This window comes from Haemaphysalis longicornis, unplaced genomic scaffold (assembly GCF_048455015.1).
Source record: "Haemaphysalis longicornis isolate Haplotype H1 unplaced genomic scaffold, Haemaphysalis longicornis Haplotype H1 scaffold_2, whole genome shotgun sequence".
Taxonomy (NCBI): Eukaryota; Metazoa; Arthropoda; class Arachnida; order Ixodida; family Ixodidae; genus Haemaphysalis; species Haemaphysalis longicornis.
Genome location: NW_027526295.1, coordinates 153,816,049 through 153,833,718, shown reverse-complemented (window position 1 = coordinate 153,833,718; position 17,670 = coordinate 153,816,049). Strand labels below are relative to the sequence as shown.

Here is a 17,670-nt window from a genome sequence, read left to right as displayed (position 1 = left end):
GGGTGCGCAAGAGTATTTCTGGGGGGGGGGGGGATTTCTCGGTAAAATTAAGCAGTTGTGAGTTTGCGCCTGTCCTGTGGCATTTCGGGTGGCATTTTAATATATCCCCTTTTCAGATCCCGTTATGAATCACCTTGTCCAGAAATGTGTTTCACTCAGCATAACCAAATGCTTTAAATGATCACGTCTGAGCCTCTTAAGGTGGACATAAGTTTAAAGAAGGAGGAAAAATCGCGTAATATAATCCACGTTGTTACCACATGTGTGAAGGGTGTGCGCCGTGACTTCCTGGATTTTTTTTTATTGTTCCCACAATGCTCGCTTTCAATACAATTTTGAAAAAGGCGAGCCACAATTCCTGGACAATGTCGGGCCGAAACGGGGGTTAATCAGTTTTCAAAATACTGGCGTCTACTTGTTGAAGTACTGCTTTTTCACCGCTACGGAGCACGACGCCTACAGTACTTTCAAATGCAAGTAATACTGATAACCAATGTTTGGTCTCGCTGCGCTTGGAACGTTGGTAGAACACCCCCCCACCAAAAAAAAAAAAAAGAAAGAAAAACGAAATGCACAGAAAACTTTTATCCGTGCCTTTTTTAGCCAATCCTCAGAAATTAAATGCCAAGACCAAAGCGAGGTTGAGTTTACAACACAAAGTATAGTTACCGGTAACCCGTTGCGCTGTTTCGTAGCGAGAAATAAAAAGGGAATATTTTACTACATCTGCAACACGGCAAATTTCTTTGCCATCTTTATGGTTCGTAAGCGACACTACAAGAATGGAAACACATCTCTCTGTTCTAGCCACCTGTTAGATATTAGAAGGAACGGAAATGATCAACAGTGCACCCGTAACAGAAAATATGTGCTCACTGAAATGTCCCAGAAGATTGGTTTACACACCGTAAACCTGCTTGTCACTTGGAAAGTCTGGCTAAACATGAGATGTTGATTGTACCTCGCGCGTTAGCAATTTAGTTCACAAGTTCACTGGCGACGAGAGCCTTAACCGACACCGTTATTCATCAAACCTGCCTTCAGAGTAGCTAAAATTTCATTTAACTAAAGCTGCGCGCCAAAGACCTGTTAGAACGGTTGCGTTTATATCTCTGCACTGTATAAATTCAGTAATTTTATGTCGTCTTTCGAACACACAAAAATATTGTAAGCTCTTAAAAAAATGTCGGGGCAGTTAAGTGCTGTTACCATTTAAGGGCACCCACAAATGCAAGAATGCGTCATGCTACCAGTGAAAGCGATTGAAACTGCTGTTGTAAACTGAATTCCGGAGGTGAGGCTTCATGATTTGTTTCTATTTATGGTTTTATTGAAGCCTCAAAGCCATAACCTGGAAAGATCGACCTTGCTACGAGCCACGGCGTACAAGTTCGTTGTAATTTTTGCGGCCGTTCTGAGATTCCCGATGGATCGCCGCTTTTTTGGCGTTATAATGAAAACTTATTGCCGCTTCCATGCTATACATAGAACGTTGAGGAACCGAACTACAGCATACCACTCTTGTCTCTGCCTTTCATGATCACATACGGCGCGAAAAAGGAGTGAAGCGCGCCACAGTGTGCATCCTCCCGGGCCGCTCAGCGGAGCATCCACACATAGCAGCGCGACGCTATCGCCACCTACATGTAGATCTCGCGGCGAATACTCCGTAATTGAGCGATTTGAGTCAGGGTTGGTGTGTTACACAGACAGTAAGATGCCTACGACGGGGGAGGGAAACGGACCGCCACATGTTTGTCCGCAAGAATAAAGCTGGAGTAATTCCAGGTTTTAACTCGCTAAGTGCCGGACGCATGTCATTCGCTTGGAGGAAGAACGGCGGGAATAGGAGGAGCGTCCGCAGGAACAGAAGCGCGAATAGGTGCGAGAACAACGGAAGTCGCTTGATTTCGTGCCAGTATTACTTGTTCACCTCAAAAGGCTTTCGCATCGACATTTTCGACGCTGTATCAGCTTCAACTTGAACGGTTTATTTTCAAGATGTCCCAAGCTACGAATATCCCACCCTCTACTCCCACTTAACTTGACCTGATATATCAGAGCGGTGACTACCGTTGCCGGCCCTATCGCAAGACAGTACAGTACTGCCGTTCTTGCGGGGAGCTGGGCCACCGGCAAGACATATGCCCGCACCCAGCTCAAAACTTCTGCCACAAATGCGGCCAGAACAATCAATCACCTGACCACGACTGTCGACCATGCTGCAAAATCTGCAAACAACCGCATGAGACCGCAGGGACAGACTGCAGACAGAAGCTGAAGCCAGGACCACCCCCTCACAAGGTTCGACAGCAATGGGAAGTAAAGAGCCCAGAACTACAGAGTGGATGGCGGCCCTGCACAGAGGACTTCCCTGATCTACAAGCAGTCAAGACCACAACTTCAGATAGCAGCGCTAACACCGCGCAGAGAAGCAGCAGAGACAGATCTAGAGCGCGTTCGCTATCTCGATCCGGCTCGCGAGCTTCATCCCAAATGAGAGTGAGCTACGCCAATGTGGCAAGCGAATCTGGAAGAAGGTCCGAAGACGAAGCTGCCATCAAAGCCTTAGAGATGAAGATTCAAAGCCAGCAAACTCTCATTGATAAGCTGCTCCAGCGCTGCCGTGAACAAGAAGCTGCTAAACGCCCTCCACAACAAGTGCTACTCACAGAGGAGAGAGCAATTCAGCTAACTGAAGACAGAATAACCGCACTTGAACAGCGGATCATGGTAAACCTACAGCAGGTGGTCGCGGCAGAAATCCAGAAGGCCATAGCGCCTTTTGCGCAGCAAACATCGCACAACACGGCAATCTTTGACAGCTTCGTCGCATACGCCAGGAAGAACTTCATCACCAAAACGGTGCTCGATTCACTCCTCAGCCCTATAGATGCAGCGCGTAAAAAGGCAAGAAAAGAAAGCCACGATGCTTCACGTTCTTGCTCCCTAAGCCGAGAAGAGCTCTCTGACGTGGAATCATTCGAAGATGGCAGTCCAAACTAACGGCACCACAGACGCCTTACAAACCAAAATCTGGCAATAGAACTGTAGGTCTATCAGGCGCAAAATAGCTAACCTCCTAGAATTCACTAAACAAGATCAACCAGATGTGATAGCCCTCCAGGAAACATACAGCACAAACATTCGCCTTCAAGGATACAACGCCTTCAGCAAAACAGAGCGCACCGCAGTCCTGATTAAAAAGTCCCTTACCACCCAAGTGCACGAAATCACGGACACAAACGTGGACCATACACTTGTCGAAATCTTACCTGAGAGAAAGACTCAGCAAAGCCTCTTTATTTTAAGCGTCTACAGCCCTCCTCGAGACCACCTGCCGAACTTCGAGCAATTTATAAGGAAAATCAGGGACATCACGAAAGGGCACAAAGTCGTCATCGCGGGTGACTTTAATGCTCCACACACGGCGTGGGGATACCCGTCCACAACCAAGAAAGGGACCCGAATCCATGACGCAGCCCAATCTCACCATTTAAGTCTCTGGAACGATCCGCTGCAACCAACCCGAGTAGGAAACAGCGTCTCCAGAGACACTAATCCCGACCTCACCTTTACCCACGGTATCCCGCAGGCGGAATGGACCCGACTAGAGGAGACGTTAGGAAGTGACCACCATATACTACAACTCGAGATAAGCCATCGAAAAAGAACTGTTCGGTCCGGGACAGCAAAACTCACGGATTGGAAAGCCTTCCGTAGCGACCTCAATCCCGGAAACATCGAAAAAATTGACGAATGGCTTTCTAATATACTTGAGAAAGCGGAAGAGCATACAAAAATAATTCAACTGAGCACAGATACTCCCGCTGTTGACCTTCACCTCTCCCACCTTTGGGAAGCAAGAAGAAGCCTCCTCAAACGGTGGAAAAGACAAAAGCACAACAGAAAACTCAAGCTGAAAATCGCCGCCATCACTAAGAAAGCCGAAGAATATGGCGCCCTACTTTGCCGGCAAAATTGGGACAAAGCATGTGACCAACTTCAGGGCACCCTCAGCACGAAAAGGACCTGGCATATCTTACGAAGCCTCCTGGCGACTACAGCGACAAAAATGCTGCAAAAGCAAGACCTCCAAAAATTAATCCACTCATACGCAGGCACCCAACAAGACATAGATACAACGCAAGTTGACCGGTAACATCCCATCGAGTCCGACAAGTACTGATCCGTACCGTGGCCAGCATAATCCTGACCTCGATCGGCCCTTCACAAAAGCTGAAATGGAGGCAGCCCTGGCCAAACTCACAAGGAACACTTCGCCCGGCAATGACAAGATTACCAATAAGCTCCTCCGTAACCTACCTTCAAACGCAGCAGAAGCGCTCCTAGAGTATTTTAACGTATGCTGGGAAACAGGCGAACTGCCGGCAACCTGGAAGCATTCGGATGTGACCATGATTCCCAAGCCAAACAAGCCTCTACGTATTGAGAATCTTCGCCCTATATCGCTGACTTCCTGTGCGGGTAAACTTCTTGAGCACATGGTCCATGCTCGGCTCACGTCATATCTCGAGGACAACGGCTACATACCGGACACGATGTTTGGGTTCCGACAGCATCTGTCTACCCAAGACATTCTTTTGCTTCTGAAGGAGGACATCATAGACCGCCTGGATCGCCATCACAAGTCCTGCATACTCGCCGTCGACGTAAAGGGCGCCTTTGACAATGTCAAGCACGAAAAGATCCTCGAAAATCTGCAAAGTACCAATTGTGGCCCCAAAGCTTATAATTATGTTCGAAACTTCCTCACCAATCGTACGGCAACGGTGGGCATCGGCAACCTTCGAGGCGAAAAATTCCAGCTACCAAACAAAGGCACGCCTCAAGGTTCGGTGGTCTCCCCGCTGCTTTTCAACATCGCCATGCTACACCTGCCAAAGAAACTTAAGACCATCGAAGGCAGTGGCGGTCCCAAGGGGGGGGGGGGGGGGCGAAGGGGGCAGTCGCCCCCCCCAAAGGGGTCCTCAGTTTCTTATTTTTAGTTTTTTTAAGCATTCCACTTGCACGAAGTTAAATACCAGCGGGTTGCAACGCATACGCGCACACGCCTTCATGGTTATCACCACCTCCGCAGAATTGGCGCAAGGAGGGGAGCGATTCTTTATTCGCCTCACCCCCCCCCCAAAAAAAAAAAAAAATCGCCCCCCCCAAAACGTATCTCTGGGACCGCTACTGATCGAAGGACTAAGGCATGCTCTTTACGCAGACGACCTCACGCTGTGGGCGAGAGCGCCTACAACGGGGAAACAACAGGACTCTCTACAGGAGGCTATCGACGTGGTAGTTACCTACTTAGACTCTTGCGGCCTCCAGTGCGCTCCGGACAAGTCCGAACTTCTCGTGCTGAAGGCTCGAACTCGAGGACGGCCACCCAAACTTGTTGATGCGGATCCCAGCGTCACTCTTTACGGAGTGGAAATTCCCAAGGTCAACTCCCTTCGGGTACTGGGTCTTACAATACACAAAGATGGATCGGGTGCAGCTCATCTTCCCAAGCTACAGCAAACAGTGACACAAGTCACCCACCTCGTTAAAAGAATCACAAATCAACGAAGGGGGCTCAAAGAACAAGACACCTTACGGATCATTCAAGCATTAATAACCAGTAGGATGACGTACGGCACCCCATACTTAGCCTTAAAAAGGGCTGAAATAAAAAAAATGGACATAATGATCAGGAAAGCAACCAAGGCTGCTCTGGGAGTCCCTTTCATGGCATCCACCGACAAGCTGCTTAAATTAGGCGTACATAATACGTGGGAGGAGATGGCCGAAGCCCACAAAGCCAGCCAACTCGAACGCCTCAAGCTCACTTCTACAGGCAGAGCAGTACTCCGCTATCTCAATTACAGTGAAACATACATCGCGGACACCGACGAAAAAGCAAGACTACCATTGGAACTCCGAGAGGCCATCTTTGTAGCACGCATACCACGTAACATGCACCCCTCTTACCATAAAGAAAGAAGAGAAGCAAGATCGAAGGCACTCCTCCAAAAATATGCCAAAGATCCCAACACAAGATACACAGATGCCGCTCGATACCCAGACCACACTGCTTTCGCAGTAAGCGTCACGGACCAACGAGGCAGGGAACTGGCGTCGGCAACAATACCGGCTCGTAACCCCGAAACGGCGGAAGAAGCAGCCATCGCCTTGGCAATGACAACCTGCAGCGACCGAGCACTGATATTCACCGACTCCCAAGCGGCATGTCGGAACTTCCAAAAAGGACGCGTGTCCGCGACAGCACTTAAAATCTTAAAGACGCGCCCCCAACTTCCTGACGCCTACGTCACCTGGATCCCGGGGCATGAAGGGATGGCGGGAAACGAAGCAGCGCACGCTGCAGCCCGAGAACATACAAGCCGGGCCTTCCTGCCACCCAACATCCGTGCGGCAACGGGCGCAGAAGAGGTACCCACTACCTATAGGGCAATATTGGAGCACTACCGACTTGAGCGGAGGAGATATCCCCCGCCACATCTCGATCTCACCAAGGAAGAAAGTGTAATCCTTCGTCGCCTCCAAACAAACACATACGCACACGGAATAATCATGCACCGCATTTACCCCACGCAATTCCCTTATCTCTGCCCTTATTGTGACATACCCGACACCTTGCCGCACATGATCCTGGAGTGCCCTAGCGAAGACCGCCGCCCAGACCCACCTGTGGATAGCCAAGCGTCCTCAACAATACAGACTTCCGCACCACAAAACAACGCAAGCGGCCGTACCACCGGTGACCACGACATCGCTGAAAAGTGGGAGGCGCTGCTCGTCTCCGAGGATCCGGAGAACCAGAAGAATCTGGTGAACCGGGCGAAGACGGCAGCCACCGCCAGAGGTTTCCTGGACTGAGGAGACCTACCACCTCGGACCGGCAAGGGCCAAGTCCTAGCTAGTCTTTTCAGACAATAAACGTTTATTTCTCTCTCTCTCTCCTCCTCCTATTTCTCTTCTAAGCACGCGCACATAGCCGGTTGCCGGTTTATACGTGCATGAATTGCTCGTGCATGGAGGAAGGGAGGAGGGGGGGGGGAGGGGGGGAGGGCACGAGCAGTTGTAGCTTTTGTGCTTTTACTGATGATATTTCCGCTCTGTTGGTAGCTGGTTTAAAAGAGAACGTCGAACGGCCCAATGCGACCTGTCCAGTGTCCTCGGTGGTCAAGTATTCGGTTGGTGGGTTACACAGACGTAAGATGCCAACGACGCGGTAGGGAAACAGACAGCTCCATGTTTGTCCGGAGCTCGGGTCTTTCCAAGTTTCATTCAGTTAATTGGATGGGAAGTATGCTCAATCGGAAATTACAAATAAACGTGTCCTGTTTCGTGACCTGCGTGGACTGCGAACAGCTTCGCAGGCCATCTTCCTTCCCAGAGTGAAAGGGCACTATTTTTTTTTCCTTTTCTTACTTATGTGCCCTTTTGCCCAAATAACCCACTCGCAAGGCCTTTCCAGTTCCCCTCCGTGGGTGCGCGCCAGTACCGTAAAGGAGAGAAAGAAGAATAATCGCAACGACACCATCATCATCATCAGCAGCAGCAGGGGCAGCCTCCCTGCAAAGGGAACCTGCTGAAGCGTTCGCGGGCGTCGCAATGTCTTTGGCGGCGAGTGAAAGCCACGCATCGATTACGCCAACACGTCGCTCGTCGGAGGTCCAGCTCAAGGTAGCGGAGCGAGTATGTTGCTCCGAGGGCCTGCTGCCTGTGAATTACCTGGAACTCTTCAGAAAGATTGCGGCCAAGTTCGAGGTGTCCATGGATGACGAAGGTACGGACTCGCGCAGGCACAAGGCATGAAAAAAAGAAAAAAAATTAACAGTGACGCCATTAATTGATTCCGGCGTTTCACAAAGCTCAGTATTACAGTATAAAGACAAATCAGCGGCATCGGCAGGATTCTAACCTGTGTCTGGTAGATTAATGGAGTTAGAGGTAGTCGTCTTGCCCACTCGGCTGCCACGGTTTTTTTTTTATTTTTTATTGCACGTGGCTACGACTGTGAATTAGTACCTGAGAGTCAAACGGCTTGCTCTCTCGGCTGTGGCTGACAATGAAAGACGAGGAAGAGTCGATTGAGGTCTTTAACAGAGATGAAGAGTACTCAACTACACTCGATGAGGACTAAATACAGCTTCGCTGCAACTCCAAGTCTCAGCCTGGTGTGGGCTTTCTTTAATTGTGTTTTCATTTTGTGGGCACGATCTCTCTCTCTTTCCACATGGCCGCAGCAGTTGTATGTTTGCAGTTCACCATGAGAATGATGCCGGTGCGACCGTCTGCTTAGCATGCAAGGTGGTCGGTACGGCATTGAAATGGTCGTACGTATGTACTGACTAGCATGTGTAAGAAAGAGTGGCGTGGAACAAGCGATAAAGTTCCCCCCGATTCCGGCTCATCAGATTCAAAGCAGTTGTAGACGTACTTCGCCGTTGAGGAATATAGTTTCAATGAGCGCTTGAAGAAACTAAGCAATTGGAAGCAACATTAAAAATCAGTAATGGAAACCTAACCGGCTCTGATGCGGTGCTTTCTGGTGTGCGCCCATGCATCGCGCACCCGTATTGAAGGTTTTCGCACATAGCCGTGATCTTTATTCATAAAATTAGGAAATAGTGAGAATACTAAACTAAATTAGGATTGAATGTTGACTTATAAGTGATTGATTGATTTTAATTATGGGTAAGAGTGGTTTAGAAGGTGGGTTAATATTAATTAGGGCTTATTAAGGTCTATTGTGATACATTACGGAAAATTAAAATTAAGATAGATTAAGGTGTATTATAGTGGGACTAAGGTAGTATAATATTATGGGTGGCTGCTGTGTGGGAATGTATATAAAAGGTACCCGTTACAATGCCACTCCGACATTTCACCTTCTACGCACGTAAGAAGAATTCAGTCTCCCGAGAAATTTGCTTCGTGATAAACCCGGAAGGTAATCCGCAAAATTGACTTCGCAGGATGGCATCCAAATTCTCTGGTTCTGCACATAGAGGGCTATCAGTCGGCTTGTCTGCGACACACTTGAGCAATGTGGGAAAGCCAGACATAAAACTGCATGCACACAGTAGGCTCTATGAAAATGGTGGCTCTCTAGAGCCCCAGAAGCAAATTGCTTTGAAAATACGAGTAATACGAATCTGTTAACATCCCCTTTAACCACGGTGTGCGCCATCGTTTTTGCGATACTAGAACGTGACCCCGGACCACTCGAGGCTCGTACAGGGTATGCACAACTGACACGGTGGCACTGTCTACTTCCACGACAACGGCATGGGCCACACCAACCACACACACACAAAAAAAAAACTTGCTGTAATGTCCGCGGAACTAACTAGCTTTTATTTTTTTTCCAACGAAGCCCTTTTTCAGGTTCACTTAAAGGAGCCATGAAGAGAAAATGCAAGTTGGTTTTATTCGAAAGATTTCGTGTTTTATAGTGCCCCCAGCGCTTGTCCGGATACAAACGGTGCTTTATTCACTGAGAAATTAAACAATTTCGGTTAAAATTTTGATTTTCCCGCTCAATCGTGCGTTTTCGTGGTCCCAAATGACATCACAGGAACCGACCGCTCTGCAGCCTAGAGTACCTTCATTCACGCATCCGCCGTAGAGGGTAGAGACACGTATACGCTGGCGCCGCCATTTTCGGTTGCTCTCTCGCCGCCGAAGCAAGTCATTGTGTCAAAACCGCACTAAAATTATCGCCGCAACGTGGTTTACTGATGAAGTTTGAATCATATTGTCTGTTTCGCGTTGCTAGGTCTCGTGGGAAACGAAAAGAATAACGCGTTGAGCCCGTTGGCCCAATTGCGGCGGCACGGGACCGTTCGAAGGTTGTCTCCACCCTGTACAGGGGTGTTGGTTTGTTCCCGCGTTTCTTTACGTTCCGTAACCTAGATGGCGCCACCATACCGTGGCAAGCGTTTGGTTTGTTTTTGCCCGCATTTAAACCTGGCTTGTTTTTGTTCTGGGAGAAAATATTCTTTCCCTGAAACAGTGCTCGCTCGACAAATGGGGTCACGTAAGACACCGTTGCTTGCGTCAATCGGCCAGTGTCGTCTGAGACAACCCCAAGCCCCGTAGTGCTGTGCAGCTAAACCAAGCATGCTGTGCGCAGTACGAACAGCAGAACGCATCAGTACTGGTATGTTTAGATGTGCTTTCGTAACTTCCACTGTTCGTCCCATCATTCTTATTGCTTTCTAAAGAATGTGCCCTAAATTTAAGCGTATATCGCTCGTTCGTCTAGTTTGTAAGCTCTACCTAATTTGCGTCTGCTTCTGCCAGCCTCCGCCAATCGCAGAGCTTAGCTCATGTGACATCATAGGTTCTGTTGCGGGAAATGAGCTGGTGGGTCGCATGATCATTCCCGTTTTTCCTAATTATATAGCTTATTTGAGTGAAGTTTACGTTAAAAGTGGTGTCAGTATGATTCTAACGAGACAATCTTTTGAATGAACCAAACTTGTGTTTTCTCTTCATGGCTCCTTTAAGAGGGATTTGGTACTTCCCGACCCGTGGGCTTAAAAACCATCGTGCACCAATACCAAAGCTTGAAAAATACATATCAATGCTCACAACGACCTAGTCTGCTTATTTTAGAGATATGTCCCTTCTGTATTGACATAATAAAAGAAAAACTTGCTCGTTAGCCAGCTAGCGCCATCTAGCGCCATAAAGTGGAGGCACCAAAATGTGTTTCTTGTTCATTTTTTATCTCAGTGAAGGAGTGATATATCTCTAGATGAAGCAAACTAGGCCAATAAGTACACTTTATGAATTTGTAAAATCTTTCTTGTTTGTACACGGTGATTTTTAAGCCGGTGGGTTATGAATTAGCAAGTACCATAGGAATGTGGTCGGGTGAGTTGCCCTTAATTCGAGCTCGTTCTCGATATTGATGTGTACAGACAACGTCGCGGCCAGCCTGGCGACCATCAACCTGAGCGAGGAGACCGTCTACCTGGGCCTGCTAAGCATGAGCAAAGCTGAGGGCTGGTGGGACATCTTCCAGCTGGTCAAGGACACGGTCGAGAAGAACGCCCAGCTGAACGTGTTCGCGCGCATCACGAACGAAATGCAGTGTGCCTGCAAGATCTCCGACGTGCTGCCCGTCCGCTCGCCCTTCATGCTCGTCAAGACCGTGCCCAAGGTGATGGAGCCGAACCGGCTTGTGTACCGCATACCGGGCGTCACGCTACATGCGATCACTCCCGAAAACTTCAAGCAGGTGGCCCACTTCGACGAGCGCATCATGACCGGAGCCCGCGAGCAGTACTTGTCCGTGAGTAGTGCTCCTCTCAAGGTGCTCTACCAAAAAGCACTTTAACCACACCTGTGCTTTGTCGCACGACTTTGACTTTGTAGTGGGCTGCGGGTTCATTTTGGCCACCCGGGGATCTTTACGTGCGCAGAAATATCGACACACGGGCGTTTTCACTCGCCTCTTCCATCTAAGAAGCAGCGATCGTGGCCGGGAAGAACCCGCGTCCTTGTGCTCAGCAGCGCAACGCCTTAGCCAATGAGCCACCAGGACAGGTGCCGAAAAGTACTTTAGGGCAGACGTTTGGTCTGGTTAGTGTTGAGTGAACTTGGGGAGACCAGACAATAAAAAAAAATTGGCAAAGCTTGCACAAAGTCCCGCAAGGTTTGTAGCATGGCGGAGCTGGCGGATTTCTTTCCATGTAAGCACTGAAGCACCCACTACCACCCATTGCATTAGGTTTGAAATTGTTTATTTACAGGTCCCGTCGCCGCTTTTCATGGTGGTAGTAGTAGTCGTTGTCAAAAAAAAAAGAAAATACCAAAATCATGGTTTTGGACGGGTTTGATGCTGAAGTGACAGAATAGAAGTTAATAGTAGATCATGGACAAAAGGATAAAGAAGGGGAAAGTTATGCCAAGACAAACTCACAGACACGTTGGCGAAGCAGAGTCGGGCAATCATTAAACCTTTATTGATTCTATGAAGTCGTAAATACACAAACCAGTAAATTTTGAAAGGCAGCAGGCCCATATTAATCGATGCCATTCCGTAGGAGTACTAAAGTCCGCTTAGAAATGGCATCGCGATTCGTGGAGCCTTTCCAAAATGCGAGACAGTGACAGTAGAAGGTAAATCGTCATCCCTTTCCTCCAGAGACTTCCCTCTTGCCCTTTACGTTCGGGAAGACGTTGCCGGGAAAGCATCGCCGGGTCAGCTAGGGCTGCCCTCACGGTGCGTGCCATCTTTCAGGTGATGACGTCGGACCCGGGCAGCTACTGCCAGGTGGCCATTGAGAACGGGGACGTGTGCGGCTTCCTGCTCATGCAGCAGCTACGCGACGGCCCCGCGCTGGCCACGCACCTCGTGGCCGTCGACAAGCACGTGGCCAAGCTGCTGCTCCTGCACGCGCAGCAGAGCTTCTCGCCGGCCAAAAACAAGGGAGTCGTGCTCGTGGTGCCGTACCTGAACACGAGCGGCGCCGACGGCAAGAACTACAGCTTCGCCGAGGACCTGCGGCTGCAGGGGGACAAGGTCTCCTGCCTGCTCTTCTCCCGCTCCGCTCTGCCCTACGCGTACAACAAGATCTACTCCCTGGGGGACTACATCTGACCTGCGCCCGTGACGAGACCCACGGATTACTATAGAGTCCGTGGTTGCATCGGCAAATAAGAAAGCTGATAAATTTATTTCATTGGGATAACTGAAGGCCCACATCGTAAGAAGCGTGTCTCTATATTGGCCATTCTGAATAAATCTATTCGTTAGGGCTTCGGACTCCCGAATGCTTGTGTTTATCACGAACGCCTGCCAGCGCCAGATGCGGCCAGGTTAGGTGGCCGATGGTTGGTTGTTAATTTCAAAAAAAAAAAAATGCGAGAACGTGACGAAAGGTTCGACGAGGCAAGTGTTACCTTCCCTTCCAGCCCTCGCTCTGTTTTTGAAGTTCCCACTGTTCCAACAAGCACGCATTTTTCAGTAGGTTCTTCTACGTGAGACTGGCGATGGAACAGTCGGTAGGGCCCCACTTATGCGTTGTGTTGCGCGTAGTGCGTCCAGCGTGCTGCCGCATCGTCAGTCATGACGTAGCCTCTGCGGGCTTTCCGTAAGGAATACTCGAGGCTTCAGGTTGGAATGGTGAACAGTTTCGTACGCTGCAGTGGGAAAATAGTATTTCTGAACTCTTTATTACTAATTTGCTTCTGCGTCACTTGTTTTCCTTCTATTTGTGGTTCGTATTGAAGGTTAATTAAGTGCCGCAGATTTTTTTTATCATTTTTGAGAGTCTACCGGCTTCCTTATTGCCCGTTTTGCCCCTGGCGGGTAAAACACCTGATTCGCACTTCATCGTTGGTGCTATGGCGAAGCGTTTTGCTCGATTATTTATGCAATGCGTGAAATTCAGTATAGGTGGGCCCCCTGGGACCTTCAGAAATCACAATATGGCTACGTAGATTGGTGTCCGTGTCATTACTTTCTTCATGGAAGAGAGGCTTGTTATTTTAGTTCGATTGTAGAGGTTGCTCGTTTGTAGAGAACCATTGAATTCATGCACCGTAAAATGATTTACACCCCTTTTTGTATATAACACCTTTACACTCTATCAAAAAACAAAGAAAAACACCCTTTGTAAAGGTTGTATTCGTGTGTTTTTTCTTGGGTGTAAGGGTGCTAGTTATAATCAGTGGTTTGCACACTTAAAGGTGTAAATCATTTTACATTCTCCACTGCCGTAGGTGTCAATCGTGGCACTGCAATTAGTTGCGGCCTCAGTTGCGGGAAGTTACGTACAGCTACTGTCTTCTCTTATGCCCCCATTCACGTTGATAATTCCTTCTTGCGTGTGCAATGTGAAAGTTGATTTCATTTGGATGGACCTCTGGTGAATGTGTTTTCGTGGTTGCCTTTTTCGGAAGAGGCCTGTGAGATGCCCCCTTCATGTCTTGCACGGAGGTATACTCCCCTTTGGGCTGAATAAACACGTCTGAAGAGCCGTGCGGGTGCATCCTTCATTTCCTACTCTAATGGAACTCAATGCACAAACTAAGTTGGACAAAGGCTTCACGATAGTCGACGGTAAGTAACACCGTGCTCAGCCGCATACAATCCTCGAAACGTTGAAGCGGACAATGTGCTCTACAGCGAAGCCGTCTGCGGCTAGGACCCAGGAGATCGTCTCTGGGGACTGACCGGGCGTGAACCAACAATTTTCAGCTTATAGAGAAAATTCATGAATAGTAAACCTCTAGGTCCTCCATATATTGATAGGAGACGGCGTATATTGCGCGTGAAAAGCTGGCTTCTGAGCAATCATTCGTGTTTAGAGATGAAGCCCACTTTTGAACGATCGGTGGCTGCTACGTTATTGTAAACTGGCCTTCCACATTCTTTGTTGCACAGGGAAGCATGAGCACCTATAGAGGGAATATGGTTACAGCCCCAATTCATATCCCCCTCTAAAACCGCCGCCTCTCTACCGAGTCGTGCATGCTTCTCGCCTACGCGCGCCTTCTTTCACCCCACCCCCATATACAGTCGAACACGGATATATCGAACACGGGTATATCGAATTATTCTCTATATCGAACTCATAAATTATCCCCTTGAAAATTCTGTGTAAAAGTATAGGAATTCGTACGTTTATATCGAACAGTAACAGAGTGGATCCCTAGAGAAGGCAAGCGTTGCAGGGGGCGGCAGAAAGTTAGATGGGCAGATGAGATAAAGAAGTTTGCGGGGATAAATTGGGCACAGTTGGCACAGGACCGAGGCAATTGGAGAATAATGGGAGAGGCCTTTGCCCTGCAGTGGGCGTAGATAGGCTGGTGATGATGATGATGATCGAACAGTATTTTTCCCGACATTGGGTATATCGAACGCCGCGCGAGCTGGAAGGTGCTCTTCGGCGGTCGCTACACCCCCAATTGAGGTTCAGGAGGATGTCGTCTCGGGAAAGGGAAGAGAGAACGAAGGCGCTGGCGGCCTCCTCCTTCTTTTGCATTTTGCTGCTGTTGCTGCTGTTTGGCGAGTTGTCCCGCACCTTTCGGAGATCACTGTTTCTCTCGGAGATGACCATCGCGAGCGCTTTGTTGGAGTCCGTTCAGAGAGCCTTGGAATTGTTACCTTCAAAGTTATTGTGGTACGTGCGCGCTGTTCTTCTTTGGCGTGCGTGTTGTGCACGGTGTGCGAAGGCGCAGCGTACTGCTGGAATTTTCTAATTGTGCAGCCTCGAGAAGATCGATACGAGCGTCTTTAATTTCATTTCCTGGACGAAGAAGCAGGCCAAGATCAGCGATTTTTTTTCACCGAAATAAAGCGTCCTGTTGCGTCGTGAGTGCGGAATTAGTTGTCATTCTTGAATGCGACGATTGGTAAGTGATCTTCCGCCATAGGTGAGGTCTCAGAGCCCATATTTTTTATATCGAATTTTTTATATATCGAACTAATTCGCGATCCCCTTCGAGTTCGATATATCCGTGTTCGACTGTATTGCGCAATGCTGCGCGCTTTTCGGCGGCCACCTGGGCGGCGCAATGGTGCCGTCATTGTCTCTACCTACCAATCGTGCGTGTCCTTAGTCCGTGACACGGATATTGCGCCACTGTCCTTATAATTCAACACAGAAAATCCCCCAATACAGCTAAACCACAACATAGCAAATCCCACCAGGGCGCCTAGCTCTTCACGGGATAGAAGGGATGTAATTTTTTGTGTATTTGTCACCCTTTTCCCTTTCTCCTGGGTGATAACTTGAAATAAGTGTCCAGCACTCGAGAGGCCTCATGGGCCAACACTGTGCGATCTAGTGAGTTTTTGGTACTTTTATTGCCATCGCAACACTGAACGATCGCCGTCAGAGACCTGTAGCTAATCATTGCGCTCTTTCCTGCGCCGGCAGTAGTAGTGGCATTTGAAAAATCTTGTGATGTCGATCGTCCTTATAATGCCTCGATGAAAGGGGTCAGTGCGTAGCAGGAGTCAGGAGGGGAGGAAAGGCGTAAAATGTATCCCATTTGTTAACACTATTTTGTCACCTTGCTGGTGGTTTAGTTAACGTAAGCCCCGGTGGTAGGGACGTCCGTTACCCTATTGCCAGACGTCGACTCCGCTGATTCCATTACTATCACGGTACTAAAAAGTTAATTGAAAACGATAGAACTGTTAGCAATACCGAAGGGAATCTACTGAGTTGTTCCAGCTGGCTGCAAATACGTCGCAGAAAAAAATTGTTAGCATCTTTTTGTGGGCGCATACTCCGTGAGTCAGCGTGTTTTATCCTTAGCGGCACTGTTGCCTTACGGTAGGCGTTTGCAGCAACATGCTTGTTGTCACACCCAAGCCAAGGAAAATCTTTTCAACCTCATTTTAGTTTGTCGAAGCCAATATAATAGCAGAGTATGGGTTTGTGCTACTTGGTAGCAGTAATATGACTTCGTGTAGTACAAAAAAAAAATGGACAAGGACACAGGGAGGCGACGGGCACAAACGCTTGTGCCCATCGATCGCCTCCCTGTGTCTTTGTCTTTTTTTTTTTTTTTTGCGCTTCGCGAAGTCATCAATATTATAATGACGACGGCGCCCCGCTCACAGCTAATAATGAAAATGCGCTCACTGTTATGAATTTCACTTACCTGTCTCCTCCTCCCATCTAGAGGTGGGAGCGGTTGAAAAAAATAAACTTTGGCAAAAACTGGATTTTCTTTGTAGTCAGGATAACATGGGACAAAAAAAAAACAAATAATTCTCTCCGGGGAAACTTGTTATGTGACCAATCTGCAGTGAGGGAAGCGCTTTCTGAAATCGATATATTGACGTGACATCGTGCACAGATTTTGAAAGCGGAAGCTCTGCTGGGACTTTTTTTTGTGATGCAGCATGTAACAATTATATTGTTTTCAGTGTTAACGGAAAAAATTCTCCGGGCACTTAGAGACGAGAGCCAGCGTTTATCGAAGACTTCCCCACTGCTGCATCGAGTTTGCGGTGCCGTCAGGTTCACCTGTCATGCGACACGCATCCGAATAATTCTTGTTCCATCCTGGCACGGTACCAGGTTTGCGCTGTAGTTAACACACTTGGCTGCGGCTTTAGCGAACCGGGTTTAAATCCTATTCTAACCTAAATAAGTATCTGCGTTTATTTTATTCACTTCGGTTCTTTTTTACAGCGGCCGTAATTTGGTTTCATTCGTGTAGTCGCCAGCAACGACGATAATTTTTCGCGTTTGATGAGTCATCTAAGGCTTTCGCCTTAAAAAGTATGTCGCGTTTTTAAAGATCTGTGCGGAATCATCCTTGTTTACCTTTTCATGCTTTTCTGGAAAAAAAAAACGTGAGTAAAACTCGCTTTTTTTATCGCCCCTCAACATTTCATGAAAACTTTCATCTGAGCCCCATCCTCTTCTCCCGCCATTTCTCCTTCCCCACCCTCCTCCCAACCTCTCTCTCTCTTTCTCTCTCTCTCACTCCCTCCAAACGAACCACATGATAGCACCTGTTGGAGCAATGGCCCCGGTTGGAGCCAAAGCCTTTTCGTCCGCTCTGCAGCCTACTAGCACCACCTATCCGCGACGCACTGAAGTACCTCGGCACTTTCGTTCGTACGTGAGGGCCAACGAGCGTGGAACCAGGAACAACGCTTTCAGCAAT

General features: G+C 48.4%; 2 protein-coding genes across 2 annotated transcripts; both read left to right on the top strand.

The window, feature by feature from the left end:
• The first annotated feature begins 4,505 nt into the window (after nucleotides 1–4,505).
• LOC144168368 (uncharacterized) lies at nucleotides 4,506–7,610 on the top strand. Its single transcript, XM_077697370.1, has 3 exons — nucleotides 4,506–4,728; nucleotides 5,210–6,794; nucleotides 7,517–7,610. Exons 1-3 carry the CDS (start codon nucleotides 4,506–4,508, stop codon nucleotides 7,608–7,610), a joined length of 1,902 nt encoding a protein of 633 aa, XP_077553496.1.
• Nucleotides 7,611–7,629: 19 nt separating this feature from the next.
• Nucleotides 7,630–12,768, top strand: LOC144167456 (uncharacterized). The gene is made up of 3 exons (XM_077696715.1): nucleotides 7,630–7,804; nucleotides 10,950–11,323; nucleotides 12,275–12,768. The coding sequence occupies exons 1-3, from the start codon at nucleotides 7,630–7,632 to the stop codon at nucleotides 12,632–12,634; spliced, it is 909 nt and encodes a 302-aa protein (XP_077552841.1). The 3' UTR covers nucleotides 12,635–12,768.
• The last annotated feature ends 4,902 nt before the right edge of the window (nucleotides 12,769–17,670 follow it).

What these genes read in the sequence shown, in the direction of transcription:
- LOC144168368 (XM_077697370.1), top strand. Translation starts at nt 4,506, where the DNA reads ATGGTCCATGCTCGGCTCACGTCATATCTCGAGGACAACGGCTACATA. An exon ending in GATCCTCGAAAATCTGCAAA is followed by an intron (nt 4,729 to 5,209) that starts GTACCAATTGTG and finishes TACTGATCGAAG; the next exon opens with GACTAAGGCATGCTCTTTAC. An exon ending in GACCACGACATCGCTGAAAA is followed by an intron (nt 6,795 to 7,516) that starts GTGGGAGGCGCT and finishes GGTGCGCGCCAG; the next exon opens with TACCGTAAAGGAGAGAAAGA.
- LOC144167456 (XM_077696715.1), top strand. Translation starts at nt 7,630, where the DNA reads ATGTCTTTGGCGGCGAGTGAAAGCCACGCATCGATTACGCCAACACGT. An exon ending in GGTGTCCATGGATGACGAAG is followed by an intron (nt 7,805 to 10,949) that starts GTACGGACTCGC and finishes TGATGTGTACAG; the next exon opens with ACAACGTCGCGGCCAGCCTG. An exon ending in CCCGCGAGCAGTACTTGTCC is followed by an intron (nt 11,324 to 12,274) that starts GTGAGTAGTGCT and finishes GCCATCTTTCAG; the next exon opens with GTGATGACGTCGGACCCGGG.